At 40.5% G+C, this 26247-nt stretch overlaps 1 protein-coding gene and 1 long non-coding RNA gene across 2 annotated transcripts; both read left to right on the top strand.

Moving 5' to 3' along the window:
• Window positions 1-1265: 1265 nt before the first annotated feature.
• LOC118541226 (uncharacterized) lies at window positions 1266-16930 on the top strand. The gene is made up of 3 exons (XR_013447819.1): window positions 1266-1621; window positions 15085-15178; window positions 16538-16930. It is a non-coding gene; the product is annotated as an uncharacterized LOC118541226 (long non-coding RNA).
• A 566-nt stretch (window positions 16931-17496) lies between these two features.
• On the top strand, window positions 17497-21704 carry FABP5 (fatty acid binding protein 5). Its single transcript, XM_036100818.2, has 4 exons — window positions 17497-17659; window positions 20245-20417; window positions 20789-20890; window positions 21454-21704. The coding sequence occupies exons 1-4, from the start codon at window positions 17581-17583 to the stop codon at window positions 21505-21507; spliced, it is 408 nt and encodes a 135-aa protein (XP_035956711.1). The 5' UTR covers window positions 17497-17580; the 3' UTR covers window positions 21508-21704.
• The last annotated feature ends 4543 nt before the right edge of the window (window positions 21705-26247 follow it).

The raw sequence follows: 26247 nt of genomic DNA, 5'->3' as shown, positions 1-26247 counted from the left end.
TTCAGGCTAAGATGATCAGACCCTCTGGGCAGCAGAAGCATGGGATACAATCTGATGCATGGCTGCGACCTCAGGAGAAGAGTCTAGGCTGGACACACAGATTCAGAAGTCAACATCGCATAAGTGGTTGCGGGAGTCATAGAATTAGAAGGGATGTCTAAGGAATAGTGTGCACAATGAGAAATCCAAAGCAGAGCCCCGTGAAGCATCAACACTTGGAGAAGAGACAGCTGAAAAGGAGGTGAAATTGGCATAGAGGTGAAAGAAGCAAGAAAGAGTGGCTTCTTAAAAGCCAAGAAAAGGAAAATATCCAGGAGGATGATGACTGAAGACCCAAATGCTGCCTATGGAGAGGGCAAGGATGAAGACAAAAGAAATTTCATTAGGTTGGACAATTATGAGACCATTGGCTCCGCACCATAAAATGAAGTGGTAAAAGCTGGAGGCTAATTACAGTGGGTGTGGTAGGCACAGTTGGCGCTCCTCCTCGTTCAGCATTCGCCATTCCTATACCTGCTGATGGCCTCCTACTGCAAACACCTGCCACTTTCTACCTTGGGGGCCAGCAGGCGCCCAGCTTTGTCTTAGAGCTGGCCAGAAGGGCTAGAGAGTCAATGTCACCAGGAGCAACCCTCAGTGATCCAGGATGAGAGTTGATGGGTAAGTACCCCAGGATTCCCACCTCCAAAGAGGGAGTACTTCTCGGACATGTTCTGCATAGTTTCTCAAATGTCCTCGATGAGATTCAAATCTCAGTTTCCTACAGCAGTGCCCTATGAATTGACACATCCTATCTGGACTCTTTTCCTTCTCTAAGTCCCCTCCCCATCCGCCTGGCTGGGATTGTCTCCCAAATAAGCCACTTCCATCAAATTCTCACCAGAGCCACCTTCTGGAGTAGTCCAACCTAAGACATTAGGTAATAAAAGTTAGAAAGAGACAAAGATTAAAACAAGTTAGAATATTTAAGTGGGATTGTGAATGAAAAAAAAAAGATATAGGGCAGTAGCTAAAAGGTGGCATAGAGGGCGCCTGGGTGGCTCAGTTGTTAAGCGTCTGCCTTCGGCTCAGGTCATGATCCCAGGGTCCTGGGATCGAGTCCCACATCAGGCTCCCTGCTCGGCAGGAAGCCTGCTTCTCTCTCTCCCACTCCCCCTGCTTGTGTTCCTGCTCTCGCTATCTCTCTCTCTGTCAAATAAATAAATAAAATCTTAAAAAAAATAAATAAATAAAAGGTGGCATAGAGTCAAAAGATTTTTTTTCTTTATATCACAGGATAAAATCAAGCAAGTTTATATTCTGAGCCTCTAGGAAGGGGTTGAGGGTGTAGGACAAAGGATAAGCTAAGGCATCAGTGTCCCTGGGGTAGTTGGAAGGCAGGTGATTGCATAAGGAGGGATTGCTAATAGAGGAAAAAGGGCACATTTTTATTGAGTAAGAGGAAAGGAGAGTACAGAGTGTGTATGTTCTGGTGGCCGGAAAGCAGAAAAAGCTCATTCTTTCAGGGTGAAGAAGATTAAGGTCAAAGTATAAATCTATAGAGCAAGAAAAAGGATGAAAGTTGAGACTAATAGAATGCCTTCATTTAGGTGATGAATGGAAAAGAGAAAAATTTAGCAAGGTAAGTCAAGAAACGGGTAATACAATGACATGGACACGAAAGAAGAAACACTTTGAAAGGAGAGAATGATCAAATTGGCCAAGACTGTAGACAAGCTGAGGTGATAGGAAAAGGTTTTTGGATTTTGCCATTTCCTGAGCAATTATCAGTGATTTTGGAGAGAGGAGTCTCAATTGGGATGATAGAATAGAAGCTGTCCACTCAAAGGATAAAGGAGTAAATGGATAAGGAAAAGATAGAGAATAGTAAACAGAAGAGCCCTTGATCAAATAATAATTCCAAAATATATATTTATATCAGTTTAATGGAGAAAGATATTTCCAGGGACACCAAGGGCCTGTATTCAAAACCCATCAGCTATTTGGTTCTATTATATGAAATTGCCTGGATTTGACAATTTTTAACTACATTTTTTAACTAGGGTAACTTCATATGATTCAACCCAATAATCAAAAATGTCATGGGTTAGGTTTCTTACTGACTAGAAGTCAAATTCTCAGGTCCTCTGTGCTAAGTCTGCAGGGAATACCTGAGCCATAACCTGCCAAGAATACTTTGTAGCTCATGAGACACATGGATGGGGGATAATGAAAATTGACAAATTATAATTTTATTGTTACTGTTTGCAAATAATGTATACTTAACATAAAGAATAATAATTTCTATAACACAGTATTAGAAATGAGCAGCTTTCTTTTTGCTAGATTTTCACAAATATTCTGAAAATAAAAATCTTTCTCTAGATCTCTCAGTATTTTTGAGAGTAAAAAAGCTACAGTAGCATGAAACTATGAATGGTAATTTATCTGCTAGAGACATTATTAAATGAAAGCAACTTTAGTGAACTTGATTATTTTGGACCTTAGCCCTTGCTTCAATAATTTTTCTCAAATTTAATTGCTTCAAGGCCAATGATGAAGGGCATGTAAAATGCAATTAACAGATGAAAAATCTCTCTTGTGATTTGATATTAAACAGAAGTGATGGAGTGTGACATTAAAAAAATGGTATCAGAGGTGCACACTTTGCATTTCACTTTAATTATATCAATTTCAGATTCTGGAACACTGCAGTTTCATGCATGCTTAATTAAATTATGTCAGTACCAATACTTTTAGGTCAAAAAAATTTTTTTGGAGGAAGTTTCAAAGACAGATAAGATGAGGACGGTCATTCTTTGCCTTTCTGACTACTGGGCCAGAATAAGCTCTGGAAAGTCTTTTTTTTTTTACCTATAAAGATTTGTGGTTGTAATAGTAAATGATTTGAATGGCATTCAAAGCCCCTAAGACAACTGAAATGATTTTAAGCAGACTTTGGGCTCACAGAAGGGAGCGTGGTCTGTATTAATTTCACTAACTCTCCACCTCTTGTAAGTAGCTTCAGACTGATGTACTTTTTGCAGATGTAAAGAACAAACAACAGAAAGACTAATAAAAGCTTTTTTTAACAATTAAAGAATTAAATCATTAATTTTACCTCAAAGAAGAATTTAAAAGCTCAGGGCTCCCCGGTGGCTCAGTCGGTTAAGCGTCTGCCTTCGGCTCAGGTCATGATCGCAGGGTCCTAGGATCGAGTCCCGCATGGGGCTCCCAGCTCAGTGGGGAGTCTGCTTCTCCCTCTGCCCCCTGCTCGTGCTCTGTCTCTCTCACTATCTCTCTCTCTCTCTCAAATAAATAAATAAAATCTTTTTTAAAAAAATAATTTAAAAGCTCTAATTTATATCCATTTTGCAGACCAGAAGCTAACACTTGAAGACATGAATGCTTAGGTTGTGTCCGGCTGGTTGTGCAGCTATGTACAAGTTTCCCTACGACATGTCACAGACCAAAGTCCTAATCTACGTGTTCCTTTCAAGGGATTCTGTGAATATGCAGGAATTACATATTTTCTTCCCTTGCCCCTGTTTATGTTAATAATGATGTTCTTTTTGCCCTTCCAGTGCTCATGTCCTGTCTTCTTTTCCACTCTACCCTTTTCCTAGAGGCATTCCATGATAAAGGTTCAAGTGAAAGTCATTGACGGATGCCTGAAGTCCTCATGTGGGGGACGCTAGCTAAACCATAGTACCAAGTAAGTCTTAGGGGCACATTCGTTAGCTTAGATTCTGAAGAAAGTATCTGGAACCACAGAGAATACCCGCTCCAGATATTGTGAGCTAAACCAGTTATTTGCTGGGGCCAGGACTGTACTTTTGGAATGTTTTATTTATTTATTTATTTATTTATTTATTTATTTATTTGAGATTTTATTTATTTATTTGAGAGAGAGAGCAAGAGTGATCACAGAGGGAAGAGGGAGATTACAGAGGGAGAGGGAGAAGCAGACTCGCCACTGAGCAGGGAGCCCAACACAGGGACTCCATCCCAGGACCCTGAGATCATGACCTGAGCTGAAGGCAGTTGCCTAACCAACTGAGCCACCCAGGCGCCCCGGAACGTTTTAACATGTAATAAAAACCCTGAGAACTTACATTTTATATCAGTTCAGTTTATTTAATTTGTTAGCAAATAAGTTAGGTTGTTCTATTCATAATAATAGTTACCATTAACTAAATAATGCGTGTTACTTAAAAATACATACATACATGCATACATATGTATTCTAGTTCCCCTTTAAACAGGTATTATGATTCTCCTTCAAGGATGAGGGAACAGAGAAAGTAAGTGACTTGTTCAAGATCATACAACTAGTCTACAAAAGGAGCCTGCAGATATTTCTTAGTTACATCTCACCTTTGTGGTTGTTAGTGTGACCTTGTCATATAGAAGATCAAAAGTTATTGTGTGACCCCCTCAAAATCGACTTCCTTAATTGCCAAGTTCAACCAACTCTAGCTGTACTCAGCTGACTGGTTAAAATTGACAGAGTAAAAACTTTCAAGTTAGATATCCCCTAACTAATTAAAAAAATAATTTAAGAGACTCTTTTATAAGCTATGATTAATAATATATGTAGAATTTTATTGAACCATTGACTATTTTTTCCCTGAGACAAGATATTTCTAAGTTCTTTCACTAATGCTTATATCTTCCTTTTAAAACTAAACAACCCTAATTAAAGCCTAACGTTAGATAGAGACAAGTGCACAAATCCTATGTGAACAGGTTGATAAAATATGACATGGACTCACCCATGTAATCATCTTCCAGGGAGAAAACTTTGCCGGCATGCTGACGCCCCCTCATGCCCTTCCCAATGGCTCTTCCTTCTCTCCTCCCCAAAAGAAACCACTCTGTTGGCTTCTAACACCATAGATTAGTTTTATTTATTTTTGGATTTTTTTTAAAAGATTTTATTTATTTATTTGACAGATAGAGACACAGCGAGAAAGGGAACACAAGCAGGGGAGTGGGAGAGGGAGAAGCAGGCTTCCCATGGAGCAGGGAGCCTGATGTGGGGCTCGATCCCAGGACCCTGGGATCATGACCTGAGCCGAAGGCAGACGCTTAACGACTGAGCCACCCAGGCGCCCCTATTTTTGGATGTTTTTATAAGTAGAATATTCAGGTTCTTAATCTGTGGGGATTCTTTCGCTCAACATTATGTTTAAGAAATGTCATCCAAGTGGTTCCAAGTAGCTGTAATTTCATTTTCATTGCTGAATGCTGTTCCATTGTATGACTGTACCACACTAAAAAATCCAGTCTGCTGTTCATGAAAATCTGAGTTATTTCCATATGGAGGCTATTACAAATATCACTACCATGAACAGTTTTGCACATGTCTCTTGGTATAAATGTTCGGTTCAGTAGATAATTACAAAAAGATTTCCAAAGTGGTTGTACTAATTTACAATCTTATCAGCTGTGAATGGGGATTCCTATTTTACATTAGTCCTAATTTTTGATGTTTGCTAGTAAGGTTGGGAACTCAGAGGAAACATCATCCTTGCCCAAATGCAGCATAACTGCATTTGCAGGTAACTAAGCTGTCTTCTTGGTCTCTTGTCATTATGACCTACTCCCTAGCTGTAACTGTTCACACTCTAGCTGAAAGGGTATGCTGTGAACTGAGACAATTTAATAACATATGGCAGGGTACCAGTATGATGATCTCATTTATGAGTAGCCATTTTAAAATTATCTTAGTAAATTGTTGTTGATTCATTGGCCTGAAAAGAGCAATGTCAAAGTAAGCCATTCAGAGGATGAGGCATTAAGCCTGGACATTTTGCTAAGATGAACACTGAGGTCTCCCTAATGTATCTTCTGTTTATCATAGTGTTTGGATGAAAGTTCTGAAGATACCAGAACTTTTGCAATACATTACTATAGAAGGTAGCATTAATTAAACTGACAACTTCTGACCCATTCCTTTTGAGCAGGTCAAACCCTTTTATTAAATTTCCTTATAAATCCTAATAATCTTATTTCAGAAATTCTTATAAACTATACCTACTTTTTACTCAGTTAAGAGAAAACCTGTGAGAGATGATCATTTACCTTAAATGATCCTGGGGCCAGGAACAATTCCAGAAATAAATTTGCAAAATGAAATGTCCGTTACTTTAACTTGTCTTTGAAAAGCTGAGTGAGACTTTGGAGATGGTGTGGAGAAGAAAGGAGAATCACCTTCTTGAATTTATTTGTAAGTAATGTATATGCATCTATAATTTTTCTTCTTGCTGATGGTAAGGAGAAACTGAATGAGCAAGTTAAACTTGTAGCCTTCAAAGAGAACCTCCCCTTCTTGCCCCATACACCTTAAGTAGGTGAAGAAGAAAAGGAGATGTCATCTCTGAATAATAAATGGAAGATAGAGAGGCTTAATCTCCGTGGTATTTCCAGTACCCAGAGTTTCTTTAACCACAAAGTCCATTCCCACCCTCTTGTCTTTTTTTTTTTTTTTTAATTACAGGAATGGTCACTGATTTCCAATACATCATCAATGTTCTTCATTACCTTTTCTTCAGCCCATGGAGTCATGTGCAGAATGATGCAATCATCAAGGCTCTGGTGATAGTAAAAACAAATAAACACACCCAGTAACCTAGAAGTGAGGTTTTCATGTTCAAATCTACTCACACTGTCTTCGTGCCATTTGTTTTCAGCGGCATCCAGTTGACTTAATTGATTTAGATAATAGATTTAGCATAGACCCTGGCAATTTTTTCAAGAAATAGCAGAAATCCTTTGCAGATGAGGGAAAAAAAAAAAAAAAAGGAAAACAAGAGTGGGGTTAAGGAAGGAGGAGGAAATATGGGGCAAAAGAGAGTGCCTCTTGTACATTTTCACAAGTGTAAGTCAATACAGCTGTGACTGGTGGGTGTTAAGAGGGGCCTCCTCCTTGTTCAGGCAAAGAGCAGATTCCTCCTGTCCTTCAGCTTCTGTGCAGACTGAAAAACCTCCATCAGGGAAAGGTGGAGACTTCTCAACTATCCTCCTGCCTCCAAGAGGCTACTCTGACTGCTCTAGAGTTGGGGAAGAGAGGAAAAAGAAAGGGTGGGAAAAGTCTTATTTGACTGGAATGGTTCCATTTGAAACTTATTTACATCTGAATAATAAAGTTAAATATATCTGAAATTTATTTTGCACTTAGTAGATATTTGAAGCTGACTTGTGTGTGTGTGTGTGTGTGTGTGTATGTGTGTGAGCTGTTAGTGTGGATCTCATGTGTGAATAACCACCCCCTCTCCGCACCCCCAATTACTGAAAATTTCTCCCTGGCAGTTTCCTTGACTGCAGGAACTCTTCCATCTCTCTACTTATAATGCCCCTTCAGCAAGATCTTGCTGGGCAGAAGGGGGCTGAGCAGTAAGAATAAAGGTTGTATTATGAAATTTGCTCAGGAGTCTGAGTCTGAAAACAGTCAATAGCATTTAATTTTCAACCATTATATTATACCCTTAAATTAGATGACAAATGATCAAAAGACACAGTTAGGGTTTTTTGTTGTTATTGTCAAAGCAGCTTTCTTTCTAGATTGTTAAAGATATGAAATTAATACATATGTGCTTGAAACTTGATTTATTCTCTTCTCCTTTTACAGTGAGAATACACAAATCTAAGTTTATACAGTTATTTTATAGCAGAGTAAGTTCTAGGAAGAGGGTCTCCTACATCCTAGGCCACTGTTCTTTCAACATTGTGCCTTTAGGGTGGATACTTAATAAAATGATTGTTTTATGAGAGATGCTAGTGTTTCTTTGCCTGGTGTATCTTAAAGTATTAAAGGGTGGTTATGTTAGAGACAAAAGCTACTCTAACTCAATTCTTAAATAATCTTTTTAAGATAATCTTTTTCCAGTTTAAGTGAAGACACAGGACAATTGAGGCCACAGAGATCACGACATTTCTTTGAAGAAGTTTAACTAAAGAACCTAAAAGTTCCTGTTACAGTTTGGATAGTGAGCAAATTGTGTCCATCTGTTTATATGACACATATTGTCATGATATATGGTTTTCCTGAGGAACAAAGGTGGAGGCCAAGCAATTGCATAATTAATTATAGTGTTAAATTCTCCGGAGCTAAAATCTGTACACTAGCATTGCTGTAATCATCAATTCATAGGCCAAATATGATTGATAGAAATAATTTAATTTTTAGGCCAATCCTCTTACCTTATTTTTCATTTTAATATTTCTCCCTATAAAGTATTTTTTTAATACTTAAATAATTACAGAATATATTTGGAATTCTTGGTAATCCTATGATTTGGGATTATGTTATTTCTTACTCTGGAAAGACTTTATTCAGGTACCAACTGCAGTTAGATTATGCAAATATTCTAATTACGTAGAGTGGAAATGATTCCTTTTCAGAATGTTTTGTAATAGTCCTGCTAAACAGCTTCAAATCATTATTTGGTCCTTCCTAGCCTCTAAGCTTATTCAAAATTGAAAATGGAGTTATTCTTCTTTTTCACTATTATTTTTGCTGTAACTCATACCACGCTCCCTCCCTCCCTCTCCCTATGTCTCTTTCTCTCTTTCTCTCTCTCTCTCTCTATATATATACATGCACTCATATACATACACATACATACATACTTAAAGAGGTTTATTTATAGTTCTCTCAGGTCTTTTATATATAATACATTTGGGTATACAGATGAAATATCATCATCAAATACTTATAGGCCTTATAAACCTATGGAAGAATAAGTGAGCAAAAATTCTGTTATTTCAGAGCGTCAAGCTATGACCAATAGCTAGAAATTACTGGAAGCAGATTTCAGCACAATAGAGATTATGGCTTTCTCCCAATCAGAACTATTAGAACATAGAAAGGGCTTCTTGGGGAGGAAGTGAGGCCTCTATCACCAGAAGGATTTAAGTAGAGACTGGTTTTATTTGTATTGAGAGAAACTTAATGGGCTTTAGTTGAAGTAGAAGACCTCTATAATTCCTCCGAACTCTAGGATTTTAAGATTTCTCTTTGGTTCTGAATCCAAGTCACAAATGCATATTCAGAAATGAAACTTTGTAACTTTAAATTATTTGCTAATAATATGTATGCTCAAGTGGACAACTAATTAGGCCAAGATCAGATCTGACCAGGAATTACTGCTAAAATGTGCAATTAAAAATTATACAACTTGGGTGTGGACACCAGAGATCAAGTTTTACTTCTGAATAAGTAAGTGCTAGTGACTTGAACTAGCTCAGTTCCCTAGGAGCACTGAGGACTTAAGGCTTTGGGTTGAGAAAGATCAGTGTGTGAGAAAGAACTAGAGCTTTGCCCTATCAAATGAGAGGCTGCGGCCGGCTACTAGCTCAGTAAAGCTTAAAGCAAAAGGAAACCTGTTACATTTTTCACAAGATTTAGTGTCACTCACTATTCATGTTTATTGGAAAGTGATAAATGAAGGGTTTGTTGAATTCTGAAGTGATTTTTTATTTTAATTATGATTTATATCCCCACTTGCTTTCAAGTGAAATATTAGATAGTTATGATTTTCTGTTCCATAATGGAACCAAACTTTTGTTTCGGTAAATATACATCAGGAATGGTTATGCCAACCAAAATGCAAAACTATAATACAATGGAAAGGCAGTCAATTAAAACAACACTTTTTTTCATATAGTAAATGATATAAATAACTTTCATATAGTGAGTAACATTCAAAGAGACGCTGGTAAATGACACTCTTTCCTGTTTCTAGAAGCTTGGTACTATTCTAGAGTAGTAGAAGAAAAGAGAGTTTCAGGATATATTTCAGTTTAAGGGGTTCTTTGCAAGACTGGTTTGGGTCTGCAGCTTCTAAGAGGATTCATTATGATACCTCTTTCAGGTTTGTTGTTGTTGTTGTTGTTGTTTGGACTGACTAGAGTTTTTACTACTTTGCATCAGGTACTGATAACATAGCGGCAGACGTGATACTATTTTATGCCATGCAACAAATACAGTAAAACTTGTCATAACAGAGCCACATGCTTCCCCCAGGAACCACATATAGTTTCTACTGAAAGATAGGGGCGTCAGAACATGTGTGGTAAAATCATTAAGCTTTGCTTCTGAGTCTCTTCTCTCCAAAGGGCATATCAATGACATGAGAAAGGGGGCACAGCAGCATTTTCTGGTCCTTACCAATCAGGCTGGGGTAGTGCAGAATCCCTGTTTTGACTTGTACACCGGCAGATTTTAGTTTGCAAGTTGTGTATGTCTGCATGCGCTACACAACCTTGGGGACAGCCAAGTGTCAGTTTATTCCCAAGTTCATGGTGAGGAACTCACTTTAAAACACAGGGTGAGCTGGGTAGCGATGTGGGTTGCATCACAGGCTCTAACCCAGTATTTCTCAGACAAGATCTTTCTAATCTGCTGATTAGATGGTGACTTTGTGGCATTTGGCACATTCGTTTTAAACAGGATGTATCCATTTAGTACACCCACCTGGTTCCTGCCGAAGAGATGACCTGTTGAGACAAAACTCTAGAGTTTCCAGGATACAATTGAAAGCAATAAGACTATGTATCCCCTCCCCACCAAAAAGACTGTGTGGTATCTTCCTGGAAAATTCACTTAATATTATAAAGATAAAATGAATTTATCTGACATTTTCAAAGACATTTAATACCTGGGAATTTCCAGAATGTGCTGAACTAAAACAAAGGATTTTTAATAAATGTTGGTTAAATGAAAAAAAAAAAAGCAGTTCCTTAGTTGGTGTAAGCTTAGGTTAACAAACTCCTTGAAGACAAGGGCTAAAAGTCATTCTACATAATTATTAGGTGGTCTGAAATTGTAGTCTGACTTGAATCAAAGGAATCTGTCTTGTGTCGACAGCTCCGCTAGCCTTCATCTGTGGGTAAGCAGACCAGTCCACATATGACGTATTTGCATAATGCCATGTGAGCAGGGAAAGATCGACTATGGCCCTATAGCACTTTTTTGCTCCTGTAAAGCAAACTTCAGTTTTTTTCATTAGATGATACTAGAGTGCCATGATAATGCTGTACTTGAAACTGAGGCTTTGGAGCTGCCTGATAGATAAGAATTAAATCTCACAACTCTTCACCCAACATCATTCAATCTGATTTACTTGGAGTGAAAGAGAGCACTATTTGTAATCACACCAGGACAACACCGTATCTTGGCTATGCAAAAAACAGTGCGCTCAGTTCTGCTAGCCTACCAATGCAGAAAGGCCATTAGGAACGCCGGCTTTGTCCTGTTACATTAACTATGTAACTATCTGCAAAATAGGTCGCAAAATTTGAGATTTGTAGCACAAATATTCTTTATCCCATCTTCTAAATTAGACCCAAACCAAGATCATGGTTGCCCTCAATGGTAACACCCACCTGGCCTTCCAGTCCTGTATGGAATCACAGTGTTCAGCCAACCCAGAAAACAGAATGCGGTTCATTGGAAACTCAGACTGGTTTCTCATTATTTGTTAATTCGTGAGTCACTTAATTGAGAAACTCTTGCTGTAAAAGGAGGAATGCAGGAATAGAAGAGTCAGGACAGCACAGGCAAATGAATGAGAGCAAAATAAACCTTTCACTATATGCTGTTGGATTTGTATCTTTAAGCGTGGTCAATGCAGAAGCGAGCCAGGGAACAAAAAGCGTCCTATGGTGTTTACAGGTGGACAAACAAAGGGATCCATTCTGCCTCTTGGCTCCTTTAGAGGAGTGCACAGAATCAGCTTGATGCTGTTTTTGTGATACTGTGCGTGTCTCTGAGGGATTTAGAGTAGCTCTTCCCACCACCAAGTAAAGAGCATGAGAGTTAGGATTGAGAAAGTGTCTTCGGTCAGATTTAGGTAGGTTACTAAATTCTGATGATTTGTCTTAAAAGCTAATTCAGACAAAAGAAAGCAACGGGCCTGACCCATCAGGATAAATAGCTTAGAAGGAAGCAACCCTGTGGTTTTGTAGATTTGACTTTAAAAATCTAGTCTTATGGATAAATATTAATAAAGAGAAATGATCAAATAGTGTTAAGAGTCTGGGGGGAAAAAACCTTAAATCACAGAATATTATGTGGAAAGTGAGACTGAAAAATGGGAAAGTATAATCTGCAAAAGAGAATTTGGCCTCTTCCAGTGGAAAAAATCTAATTTGGAGGATTTTTGCTTTTGCAATTTTTGAAGGGCAGAAGTAGCCTTTATGAATTTGTCTGTGTGCTTGGAGCTGGGCCAGCCCCAGACTTTGTACATAATATAATGTATATTGGCAGTGCCAATTTTGTGGGAGGTGAGCTTGAGGAGGTTGAGGTTGCTAGGGGATTTATTTTGAGACCGTGTTCCCCGACAAGCACAGTGTTTTAACTAACATTTTGTGCTTATTGCAGGTGGCTTGACAAGTCTCTTCCTGCTCCATTTCAAGATGCCCCCTTACATGTTGTTTTAGTCCTGGAACACTTTGAATACCACCCACATGAGGCATGAAAGGGCTACATATTTCTGCAATCTGTTGCCATGAGCTAATGACAAATGTAATACCCAATAATATATAAGTCTGGACAGTAGGAAGATCTGTGTAAGCAAGAGAAATGGATTGATCTTATACTGAGATGAGCCATTATACCCTCTGCCTTATTTAAAACCAAAAACCTTTATTGTAACTTTTTTAAAATTATAACTTTTATTGTAACTTTTGCAATGTCTCATTTTCTCTCTATTCTCACATCCAGTTAATTTATCAAGCGCATACTTATGATGAATTATTTAGGCAACTGGAAAGGTTTTGTTTTGTTTTGTTTTAAGATTTTACTTATTTGAGGGGCGCCTGGGTGGCTCAGATGGTTAAGTGTCTGCCTTCGGCTCAGGTCATGATCCCAGCGTCCTGGGATCGAGTCCCGCATCAGGGTCCCTGCTCCTTGGGAGCCTGCTTCTCCCTCTGCCTCTCTCTCTGTCTCTCATGAATAAATAAATAAAATCTTAAAAAAAAAAAAGATTTTACTTATTTGAGAGAGAGAGAGAGAGATAGCGAGCACAGAAGAGAGGGAGAAGCAGGCTCCCTGCTCAGCGGGGAGCCCAACGCAGGGCTCGATCCCTGGACACCCTTGGATCATGACCTGAGCCAAAGGCAGCTGCTTAACCGACTGAGCCATCCAGGTGCCCCAGCAATTGGAAAGTTCTAATGGCTATCCATTTGCAGACCTGTTGGGGAGGAATCAAACTGCTTTAAGTAGAAGGACAAAATTCATAAAATAACTGCATTTTTATAAATGCTTTAATGAGAAATAATCTTATTACCAAAAACAAAAGAAAACAACCTTCCATTGATAAATGGTAGCTTGTTGTGGCTGGATACACTGAAGGATTTAAAACTTGACCTTATACTCGTCTGGGAAGTTTTGCAGCTACAGACAACTGACAAGATGCAGATCCATGCTCTATCCACTTATTAGGATTTTCTTTTGGAACAGATTCCAAATGGGATTTTCTTAAGGAAGATCTGGTTTTAAGCAGGGTGTACACAGCATGAGTGAGCAAGACATGGAAGAATCAGGGCCAAAAAAAAAAAAATAAAACAACAAAAAACTGGCTATAAAATTTAAGAGAGAAACTAGATTTAAAATAACATAGTATCCACCCTCCCTGCCCCCTTTGAAGTCTTCTGTCACACTTTCTGGGGAACAGACAGAAAAATAGCTGCCTCAGGTTAATTAGAAAAAAGTCCAAATGTTCAGTAAGATAATTTTTGGAGTGAGTTTGTTCAGTTTCCTGTCTTTTCTATATATTTTTTATATTTTTATGGAGATATAATCAGACATCCTTATGCAGGGAAGTGAAAGTCACCCTGATGTATCAAAGCCATACGCAAGTTCTTACATACTTTACAGCTTTGCTATTCAAAGCCTGGTTCCCAAACCAGTAACACTAGCTTCACCTGGGAGTTTGCAAGAAATGCATGATCTTGTGCCCTGCTATGGAAACTACAGAATCTGCATTTTAACAAGATCCCCAGGTAATTTGTTTGCACACTAAACTTTGAGAGGTATTGCTTTATAGTGTTCACTTTGCCCCCGCCTCCTTTTTTGCTTAATCTGCACATGTACTAAGAAAAGACTCAGTTGTCTGAACATGGATTGCTTTGCATATTCTCTCCAGTGACTGATTTAATGTGATGTTCTTTCTCTACCAGCTGCATACTTCCCGGCCACCAATGCTTATGGTCCTTAGGAAACGATTATGTACCACAGTCAACTTTGTGGAAGGCAGATTTATTAGCTACACAAACTGTAACTAGGAAATGGTCTTTAAATAAAATTAAACAATACACACCAAGCTCATGTGTGAGTTTGTGGAATAGGAAGCTGACCAACTACTAACATTCATCAAAGGAAAGTGAAGAGAAATGTTCCGCTTTACCACTAGGTGGAAATAGAGTAATTTTGAGTATATTTTTCGGGGCCATGAACTACTACAGGAGATAAGCTGAAAGGGACCTAAGAAATCATTTGCTGTAACTCTTAGCTCCTTAATTTCATTGATGAGAAAACTGAGTTTCTGGAGATATTAAGTAAAATTGCATCTGTCTTACAAATGGTGGTCTTCTAGAGCTACAGAGGGGGAGAGTTGCTGGGAAGTTTTGATTCTTCAACCATTTTCATCTATATGAATAACGTGTCATTATCCTCCAGCATGAAGGGAAGACAGGATATAACACCTAAACTAATGACCAGCACAGTCACTTAAATTTGTAAGGATTGCTTTAGAATAAAACTATTTTTCCTTGTCCCTGTATTATAACATAATTCATCTCAATCAAGTAATAATTCTCCCTTTTTCCAATGAAGAGCTACTCAACCATCCCATAAAGTCATACAAAGAGTTCTATCAGATTTGTTTTTACAACATTTTTGGTTTTTACGTTTCATATTGGGTTCAAGTTAAGTGGCCTAGAACAGAACTTCAGTTAGCAGGTTAAGGAAATACTTCTTGTTTTTCAGAACTTGAAATCCATTCCCATTATTTTCAAGAAAGGAAGGGAATCTGAATTCAGAGCTTGAGGGACATTAGAAATAACCTACTCCAATGTCTTTCCCTATATATCTCACAGATGAGAAGTACCGGAGCACAAGGGATGAAGTGTGTTGCCCACAGTAGCAAAGTCATGTCTATGCCCTTCTTTGCTCCAGGAGAGACCCTAGCAGGTAATCTGGCTTATATCTTTCTGTTGTTTGTTGGTGTGTATTAACCACAAAAGGATTATTTCCACTCATTACATCAAAGAGGGTGTTTAAAAGTTAACTTTTAGGGGCATCTAGTGGCTCAGTTGGTTAAGCATCTGCCTTCAGCTCAGGTCATGATCTCAGGGTCTTGGGATCGAGCCCCACACAGGGCTACCTGCTCAGCGGGGGGTCTGCTTCTCCCTCTGACCCTCCCCCCTCTCTTGCTCTGTCTCTCACTCTCTCTCTCAAATAAATAAGATCTTTTAAAAAATAAAAAAATAAAAGTTAACTTCTAGTAACACCTCTGGTTTAAAAACCATTTCTTAAGTACTTATGTATTTAGTACCACAGTGCCATTTCCCTTTTGATATTTCTGTGACATGGTTGATTATGATCATCTAAAGATTAGTATTCCAGTACAGAGTCCTGGCTATTATTACCATGTTCTATACAAACATGGATAAAACATGTTGAATCAGCACATTAAGTCCAAACACACAGGAGCTGCCTGTCTAGGAGGCTGGGGCAGCAGGCTGTCCTAAGTGTCTAAAAGCCAGCCCTTGCATCACTGAGCAAATGACATACTTAGCTGCCTTCAGAACTTGAACATTTTCTCAGCAGTAGAGCCTCAAGTGTGGGACATTGGGCTCTTTTTTTTTTTTTTAAGATTTTATTTATTTATTTGAGAGAGAGCGAGAGAGGGAGAGAGAGCACAGAGGAAGAGGGAGAGGGAGAAGCAGACTCCTTGCTGAGCAGGGAGCCCAATGCGGAGCTCGATCCCAAGACCCTGAGATCATGACCTGAGCTGAAGGCAGATGCTTAACCAACTGAGCCACCCAGGCGCCCCGCCATCTGGGCTCTTAATGGCACAACTCTACGGCCTGAGTCCCTCGCTATTAAAATGGTACCACAAGAAAAACTGGGCTGACCCTAAAATTAGGGCAGGAATTTGAAATAAAAAAGATATAGTGCAGGGGAATAAATGTCCTGAGGCATGATGGGAAATGACGAACCTCAGATTTCAGTTTGTTGAGGATGGAATGTGAACCAGTGTCTTGGTATATATGGTTCAGGAGATTGTAGCCTCTGCTCTTAGCTCCTTGAGTACAATGAGCTAGAGGCAACCAGGTGTGGTCCTGTTTCACAAGGTCTGATGGGAGGACTGGACAGGGATTCTGGTTCTAGCACTTTGCAAACATTCCCTGCCTCAAGTCCTCTTTCAAAAAATTGGGACAACACTAGCAAAAATTTAGTGGAGCTCAGAGTTAATGGATAGAAAGTGCGTAGGAAGCACAGCATCTAGCACAAATGAAACTTACCTCATCTCATCTCACCATCTAGCTCAGTAAATGAACCTTAACTCCATCAAGGCAGCTGGCCTCTCTGTGTGGCAACTTTCTCACCTCATCCCAGCTCACTCCCACAGGGACCTAGGATCACCCGGTAAGATACTGTGACAAGTACACTTTGAAAAGTACAATACTCTACACAACAAATACAGGGTATCATTATAATTAAAGGCAAAGAGGAAAGTGCTGGAGTCTAAATACTTGGGAGTCTGAGAAGAAACTATGAAGGGCTCACTCAACTAGGAATGTAAACGAATAACACATTCTTGATGGGTACATTTAATAGCAATGACAGTCGCTTAAACTGAAACTTCTTGAGGAGTTTTAGTTTGGAAACCGAAATCTTCCCCTACCCCGTGCCTTCTGATAAAATCATCTAACTCAAATCAGGTACATACTGGCCCTGAGGCCCTAACTGGACAGGGGTGGAGGAGGGAGTTGAGGAGAGAGGTGGGGGGTGTCCTGAAGGTGGGGAGATCAGGTTCTCCCAGGAAGGTATGGGATGTTGGTTAGTTCACTGACTAGAAGCGGAGATGAAGGAGGCCAAGAAGTTTATCAGTCCATCAGCCCAACGACCACCGATCAATCAATTCCTGCCCCCAAACCCAACAAGGGCTAGTCGATCCGTTGGGGGTATTTCGAAGGAAAAAGAGTGGCGGCTTGGGAGGTAGAACGGTGGGGCGCTGGAGAGGTGGGGCCCCTCCGGCTTCAGGCGCTGGCGTCCGGGGCGGCGTGGGGCGCGCCGGGCGAGTCCCCGCTTGCAGGAAGCGCGGGGGGGGGGCGCAGCTCCCCCAACCTCCCCCCGTCCCGGGGCAGGTGGAACGGGTTCGCGCCTCGCGACCCAGGGAGAGAGGCCCTGGGGGCGTGCGGGGGGGGCGGGGCGGGGGCCGGGCGAGGCGCGTCTCTCATTGGCCTCTCGGAACCGCCCGGCGCGCGCCGCGTTTATAAAGCAGCCACGGGCGCCTGCGGGTCGGAAGCCACGCTCCCGACGCCCCACTCTGCTCTGCTCTCTAGGCCCGCCGGCCCGCGCCCACCATGTCCACCATTCAGCAGCTGGTAGGAAGATGGCGCTTGGTGGAAAGCAAAGGCTTTGACGAATACATGAAGGAAGTAGGTGAGGCTCCCGGCCAGGCGGCGCCTGTAACGTGGCGAGTGTGTGTGTGTGTCTGTCTGTCTGTTCCTAGGTCCCCTTCAGCGTGCTGAGCTCAGCGGCGGGGCATGCCCGGCTGTCTACCCCAAACCCCTGTACCCCCATCCATCTCCCTCCCCACCCCCCACCAGCACGTGGGCAAGCAGCCGCGAGAGCAGCGTGCGCTCGCCGCCCGCCTGCGGATTCTGAGATGTTCCGTCTCGTGGGCCACCCAGCTCTCTTTACTTTCCCCTAGCCCACGCGGCAGCCACCCGCACTGCTTCCTGTCCTTCAGCGCACTCGTCTTCCTCCCACCCCAGGCTTCACTTCTTTCAACCCCATCAGACAGCCCCCGTAACTTTCCCGATTTTTCTTTTCCCACCGCTCATCTTCCCTCCTCCTGCCGCCATCCTGCCTCTCCCACTCGCCCCATCGTGGCCGCACCCACTCCTTTTTTCCCACCTTGCTCCCGCATTGCCTCATCTTTTGTTCCTAGATGGCGTGCGGGTCCCCTCTTCTCCACTGGGCGCGGTTTCCAGCAGAAACCCTTTAGAAGGTCTGAATGGGGCGACAGCTTCGGCTTTTCTTCTGCCCTCGGCCCCCTCTCCCCCCAACCCGCAGGCCCTCTGCCCGCCCTCCCCGGGTGAGCCGGGTCCTTTGGTTTGAAGCAGCTCCCGGTGGAGCGTCGGGTTATCCTCGCCTCCCGGCCACAGAGCGGCGCTTAGAGGCGTGGTGCTGGCGACGCCGACCTTCTTTCCGCCGCCTCTGCCCGGCCTAAGCGCCGCGGTGGGCAGGTGGCCTCTCCGAGGGCAACGGCGGGGCCTGCTGTGCCCACGGATGGCCACGCGCTGCTGCCCTGCCCTCTGCGTCTCGAGGCTGAGGGGCCTAGAGGCAGGGAGTGGGTTTTCTTGGAAAACCGCAGAGCCCTCCTGTGGCGGCTGCTTTCCAACTGCACGCAAGATGGGGGTGGCCCTGCAGAAGGCCCCCCACTGCTTAAAGCCTTTCAAAGCAATAGGAGTCTCTGTAGGAAGATTCCAGTTCTCTGCTCTCAAAACAGTACTTGATTCTCTGTTATTGTCCTTTTCTAAGCCAGTGACAACGATTGTATGCTGGTTGACACACTGGGTAGATTAGCAAACAAAAGTGGACCTTTGTCACAGGCCACTAGGAAGTGGGATGGAATACTAGAGCATGGATCTTCTCTGAAAAGGGGCTTCCAGCCCTAAGACAACTTCCGGGACCCTGAGGCTGCTTTAGAAGCTGCCCATCCCACAGATGTTAACATGACAGCTTTCTGGTGCAGAAGTTACTACAAAGACCCTCTGCTGAAACCTAGTCCCTGTGGCACTTCAGAAGCCCTCCTTCGTTAGCCTTTATCCAAGACAATGACAGATGAAGGCTGGTTCTGTGGTGAATCTTGAGTGTAGTTATGATACTGTGAGTCAAAGTAGAATGCAGTCTTTTTCTTTTTTTTGCACTATAAATCTAGATCAAGAAAACTCTGGAAAAAGCCAATTACTGCACTCATAGCCAAGAAATGTCTGTGTGTGTTCACTTGTGTGAAGACCAAATAAAGAATGCTGTTTCTCTGCCCTTTGAAAGTGAATGTGGTTTGTTTCCAGGGTTCTAGAGTCATGAAAGTTGTCAAGGTCAATACATTAGAGAGCAATCGAGGTGTGAGAAGAGCAGAGCCCTATATTTGTTCAAAGTGAGAATTAATAAGGACTCATCTAACAACACGAGGCACCAGCCCCCACACTGGCAAAAGAGAAGGCACCAAGAGGACATTGCAAGCCTAGCTGAGTTTCTATCATCAAGCCAGTTATTCTGCTTAGGTTGTAGTCTCGTCTGTGAAACCAGGATTTGGCCTAGATCTAAGTTTCCTTGTAAATGTTACCATTAGGGAGAAATACATAGATCATAAATTAAATATGATGCCAATATAGTAATTGAGTTCCACAGCTCTGAAATGCTTACTGATTTTGAGGATAAAATTTTCCCAGTTTATTAGCATCACGATTGTGCGGTTGACTCTTAAAACACCATGCTCTTTGAACAGAATCGATTTGGATTTTGTGTAGTTATTAATATCAGATACTTATCAAGAGCTTTGTATGTGTCAGACTGTGTGCTGGAGTCCTATAATACAGTGTTTGGCAGAATTGAGTACATCCATTTTAGAAGTCCAGATTTCTTCGCTAACTTTCTGAAGGCCAGCATAGCATGGTGGCCAAGAGCTTAAAGTTTGTAGCCAGACTGCCCGCTCTGTTGGTTGCAGCTCTATCACTTCCTAGCTGAATGAGCTGGGGTAAGTTACTTCAGTGCCTCATTTTCTCATCTTGTAAAATGGATGCTATCTACTTCTCACACAGTTGTTGCAAGGCTTCCATTAATTCATATATGTTAAGTGCTGGCACATGGTAAGCGCTGGATATGTGTTTACACTTGTTATTGAGAAGTGAGTAAGTGGAAATATGTACCACACAGTAACTGCAATCAAATTACTGCATTTATTATGTAAACTATAGCTTTGGTCTTCCTGTTATTTAACATGATAAACCATTCTACAGGAGTGGGAATGGCTCTGCGAAAAGTGGGTGCAATGGCCAAACCAGATTGTATCATCTCTTCTGACGGCAAAAACCTCACCATAAAAACTGAGAGCACTTTGAAAACAACACAGTTTTCATGTAACCTGGGAGAGAAGTTTGAAGAAACTACAGCTGATGGCAGAAAAACTGAGGTCAGTCATAATTTAACAAAATCACAGAGGCTTATAGGATGATAGATTGTATTAATAATATTCTTACTGTTTATAGGCAAAACTTAATGAAAAAGTAAAATTATCTGATGAATTGAGTTTGACCAATTAGTGAAAGTACCAGCTTCATAACTTAGTCTATTTTGGAAAAATAGTTTAAGGAACATGAGAGAGAATAAGTGTCTCTTATGTGGGGGTCTAGATTGAAAAGCATAAACTATATTATTAAAATCGGTATGGGTTAATGAAGTGGACCCAGAAAGGAAAAGATGAAAAAATGTTGATTAAGGAAGTTATGAGCCATGGCATCTCTCTGAACATACTTTGGAAGATTAAAAAGTGTATTTTTGCAGACTGTCTGCAACTTCACGGATGGCACGTTGGTTCAACATCAGGAATGGGATGGGAAGGAAAGCACAATCACAAGAAAATTGGAAAATGGGAAATTAGTGGTGGTAAGTGCCAAACTTCTTATGTCTTATTAGGCTTTTGTTTGCATTCAGAGTTCACGTAACTGCTCAATATCACTGATCATGAACATGAGAACTAGGTTTGGGTAAAAAAAATTATAAAATAACAAGGTAAACACTAGAACACTAATAACTAAGAAAGCCCTTTGTGGGGGTAGAGACATGAGATGATGTAGCAGAGGATGTACCTGGAGCTGGGTTTAGTTTATGCTCACTACTGCAATACAGTAAAATCACGGGCAAGCCACTGAACTCCCTTCTTGGACATACATCTTTCCATTTCTTTAAAATAAGGAACAACATTTGCAGTGATCAAATGAATACTTTAGATTTTGCAAATCAATACTTTAGTTTGCAGTAAAGCATACACATGTCATAAGCAAAATAACAGGTTCTAGCTTTTCAAACCCAGGAATTCTAAAATTCATTTTCTCCATCTATGAAGTAGATTAGAAAGTTTTGTAGGATGCCGATCCTAGCATTTAACTACTACCATTGCTCTACGATGCAAGACTAACCTAATTCTTTAATATTGTTCTTTCTTCTAGGAATGCATCATGAATAATGTCACCTGTACTCGGGTCTATGAAAAAGTAGAGTAAAAATTCCATCATCATTGTGGACAGGAATTAGCTGTGAGGATGAACAAGCTCAGTTCAATGAGCAAATCTCCATACTGCTTTTTTTTCATTACTGTGTTCAATTATCTTTATCACAAACATTTTACATGCATCTATTTCAAAGTGTTGATTTAATTAGGATCATCCCTTTGGTTAGTAAATAAATTTGTGCTATGCCAGTGTTGTATGCTTTTTTTTAACTTCTTAGGAAATTAGTCGTAAATTTTAATAAGTATGAATTGAATAAATTCTGGGGTAGTCTTGAGGGTACTATATTGAGATCATATTTTAGTAATTTATATGTAGAGCTACTTCTATGGCAAATACACTACCAATCATTTAAGCTTGCCCTACACTATTTGAACTCTATATCAACTCAAGAATCTTAAATTTCTGGCAAAAGTCTATTCTCATTAAAAAAAGAGCTACATAAACTTTATAATTTAAATATTAGAATAAAAGTTAGATTACCATCATTGACCAGTGATCGTACTTTTAATAGTGTACTTATAACTATTATTCAGGAGTTCTGCAACCCCAAATTCCTTTAATTAACTTTATGAGGGCCTACCATGTGCCAGGCAGTGTTGTAGAGGTTGAGGCATATCTGGACACAAGGTCAAATCATTGCCCTCACAGCTTTGGAAGGACACAGTGGGTTCCTTAACAAAAGCTGTCGAAGTAATACAGCTCTAAAATACTTCCTGTGTGCATATATAAAGAATAACAATTCTAGTGAATACCTGTTCTGCTTCTCAAACTCAAATACAAACATCTGCAGTTCACCTTTGGAGAAACAGCTTGTAGACATTGGGCTAAAGCCTTATGTGCATGATCAGCAGAGCAATACTTAGGGGAACTAGTACCATTATCTCTATTCAGCAAATAAAACAGGTTTTGACTAACTGACCGGTTCAAGGACATAGGAATTAGCAGAGCTGGATTGGGAACGTACATCTCACGGAGTCCACTCAATGACTCTTCAGTCATTCTACGACACCGCTTCTCATCAGCTTGTATTAAGATCCTGAGTCTATAATGTCCCTCAATATAATAATTGAGGCTTTTGCAAAACTACTCTGAAATGCTAGCTGGTAAGAATCTTAAGAATTACTGAAAGCTAGCAGTCAGGGAAAGAGCTCAGCTCACTGACGCTCTAGGCCTATGCTGTCCAATACATAGCCATGAGCCGCAGGTGGCTATTGAGCACTCGAAATGGGGCTCATCTCAATTGAGATGTGTTGAAAGTAAGATACACATGGGATTTCAAAAACTTGATACAAGAAAAGGGTGAAATGCCTCCTTTTAAAAATACTGATTACATGTTGAAATAACATTTCTGGATACAGTTGGTTACCTAAATATATATTAAAAATAATTTTACCTGTTCCTTCGTTTTTTTACTGTGGCTAGGGAAAATTTTAAAATTATATGTGCCGGCATTTTTGTGTCCATGTCTTTTTATTGGACGGTGCTGCTCTAAACTTCCATTTGAATTTCCATCTTATTTTAGTCTTCATGCTAGAGTTCCTCTTTCATCTTTTTTTCACTTCTAACAATAGTGTACACTGAATACAACTCTCCCTGAATCAAACACTGGGCCAAGTATTTGAAGAGATTTGTAATTCTCAGAACCACCCTAGATTATATGCATTAACTATTGTTTTCTGCCTTGTTTAGAAGAGGAAACTAAGGCTCAGAGTCTAGGTAATGGGGTTGCAACCCATACAGTGAGTACAAGGCAGAGAACAGATTGGAGCACAAGTTCATCTGATGGTCAAGCCTGTTCTACTGATAACTATTATTCAGGAATTCTGCCACCCTGTTCTAATGCCGATACTGCCTCAGTTCATGGACGGTGGAGTGTTGCTTGAGGAATAGTAGGCTCACATTTCTTACATGGGGACTGTTGACATTTTGGGTGAGAGAATTTTTCACTGTGCTGGAGTATGGCAACATCATAAGACCTTCTGCATCCTAAGATCATGATCACAGAATGCTCACGGTTCCCATCAGTCTACGCCAAACACCCCCTACATTTCCATATGTCCTATACGGGTATGGTATCCTACCCATTTGAGAACCCTGGGTAGAGCAAATGTATGTCAACTCTGTTACCTGGTGTCAATTAAGCCCTTCTTTCTGCTAAGCGATCATATAATGTCAATTGACCTCTTAGCAAAAGACATAAAGTAGTGCCTTCATTGAATATTTTTGTTTTCTCTTAACTGGTGGTATGCTGGAATGTATCCTGTTTAGTTCTACAACACACAGGATCTCTTGGGACATTTGCTTTTACCCCAGATCTATCAGCTCTCCTGTTTTCTTTTCTATGCATCAACACTTTGTTGCCAATAACCCACTGGACATTTCCCTATGGATGCCATGTTTAATTTCAAACTAGTTAAATCCTCCTAAAATATAATGTGCTGACGTAAGTGCTTGGGCTTTGGAAGCAGACAGTCCTGTAATCCAGTTCTGGCTCTCTACCCTTTAAGAACTCTGTAACTCAGGGCAAGTTACTTGACTTCTGATCCCTAGTTACCTTCTTTGTAAGAAGATACTACCTTACCTGACTCTTAGAATTGTTTTAAATATTAAATGAGATAATGTGTGTAAAGCACTTAGCCCAGGGCCCAGCAAATAGTAAAGGCCCAATGTCTCTCCGGTACTGCTCAATAGAACTTTCTGCAATGAAACAGGCTATAACATCCACACAATCCAATACACTGGCCACTAGCCACATGTTTGTGGGTATTGAGCACTTGAAATGTAGCAAGTGCAGTTGAGGAATTGAATTTTTTGTTAAAATTTAATCAATTAAAATGAATTTAAATACCCTTGATTCTGACCTCATGTTTTCCAAAATCGAATTTCTTATTTTTGATCCCAAACTTTTTCCTCTTGCAGTATTCTCCATTTCAATACACAGGAATGGCGTTTTTCCAGTTCCCAACCTAAAAGCCTGAGAGTGGTCTTTAATTCCTTTCTTTTTTATACCATATCTAATCCATTAGCAAATTATTTCAGCTTTACCTTCAGAATATATTTAGAACTCAGTTACTTCTCACCTCTTCTGCAAATACCACCCCGGTTCAACCACCACCATCTCTCCTCTGCTCTCCTGTCGGCATTTTTATTCTCCTAGAGCTATCATTTTAAAAAACAGCGTTAAAATATATACTCCTCTGTTAAGAAGCTAAAGTCTTTACAGAGGTCCTATCCAATCTTGTCTGTGTCTCCCAACTGCCCAACATCCCCTCCTGGTTTCTTCTCCTACCACTCTCCTCTCAAACATTTCCTTTAGCCACCGACCGTTGTTGACACAGGATGCTGTTTGCTGCCTCAGGATGTTTGCACTTGTTGCCTCTGCCTGTAACAATCTTTCATGAGGAATCTGCAGCCCAGGCTTCTCAGCTTTCTCACTTCCTTCAGGTCTCTTCTCAAATGTCACCCTCGCAATGAGTCATTCTCAGATCACACTATATATAATAGCTATCACCCCTCCCCCGTACTCTCTATTCCCTCACGCTGTCCTTGCCCTTACCACCAGTCCTGACTAACAACATATTTACTTTAAAAAATGGGGGGAGAATCATTAGCCATCTCTCCCACTGGAAAGTAAGCTCCATGAAGAAGGGGCTTTGTTTTTACAGTGTCCTCTCTTCAGTACTCAATTAAGAAGCAACTTGGTACACAGAAGTAACTCAATAAATATTTGTTGAATGATTAAATTCTTTTTTTTAAAGGCTTTATTTATTTATTTGTCAGAGAGAGAGAGCACTAGCAGGGGGAGCAGCAGACAGAGGGAGAAGCAACCTCCCCGCTGAGCAGGGAGCACAATCCTCAGGACCCTGGGATCATGACCTGAGCTGAAGGCAGAAGCTTAACTCACTAAGCCACCCAGGTGTCCCTAAATTCTTTACTTAATGGCTTCTTTGTGCCTGTTTAACATATTTTAATGTTACTTAAGACCCTTTAAGATTTTGCTTCAATTTATTTTTGAAAACTATATTTCTTACCCTTCATACACATCATTCAAATTTCATCAGGTCTTCTACTTACCCTAGAAGTAATGTGCTTGATGACTATAGAATATGAGTGAAATAGGGAGCAAGGAATTCATGCCTCATTTTCCTGAACTGATATGTCATGACATTCTGCTCTACCAGGAGAAAGACTGCCTGATTTTGGGGGAACATTTAAAATTTATTGTACTACAGCTGAGTACTGCCAACAGGCAATGTCTGTCACAGAACTTCACCTGAGCTGTTTATGGAATACAGTACAAATTAGGTACAATTTACTACAATTAAAATGGTTTCACATAAATCAAACCCTCACCAAAGAAAAATGTACAGGCAAGAGATGACTTAACTTTTGGATCACGTCCTTGAGTGCTACGAGGCCTACAAGTTCATACGTTTCCTTCAAACAGAATCTGAGTGCCCAAGGATGAATGGTTATGGTGAATCATGACCCTGTGATCTTTGCAGGCAATGTGAGGCTTTGTTGTTTGCAAGCCTAATTATGTCGCATTTATTATTATTTTATTCAGTGGTTTCCTGAGTCTTAATCTCAACTGTTTTCTCAAAATCTGGTCTTTGTGCTATAGTCACTGAAATGTTGGGAACCATGTGTTTAGTGACTAGATTCTAATGCTGCCTACACAACTTACGTTATTACTCAAATCCTGATGCGTATTGATCAATGATTATTAAT

This window comes from Halichoerus grypus, chromosome 5 (assembly GCF_964656455.1).
Source record: "Halichoerus grypus chromosome 5, mHalGry1.hap1.1, whole genome shotgun sequence".
NCBI classification, from domain to species: domain Eukaryota; kingdom Metazoa; phylum Chordata; class Mammalia; order Carnivora; family Phocidae; genus Halichoerus; species Halichoerus grypus.
The sequence above is the reverse complement of the archived record's forward strand: the minus strand, read 5'-3'. Positions and strand labels throughout refer to the sequence as shown.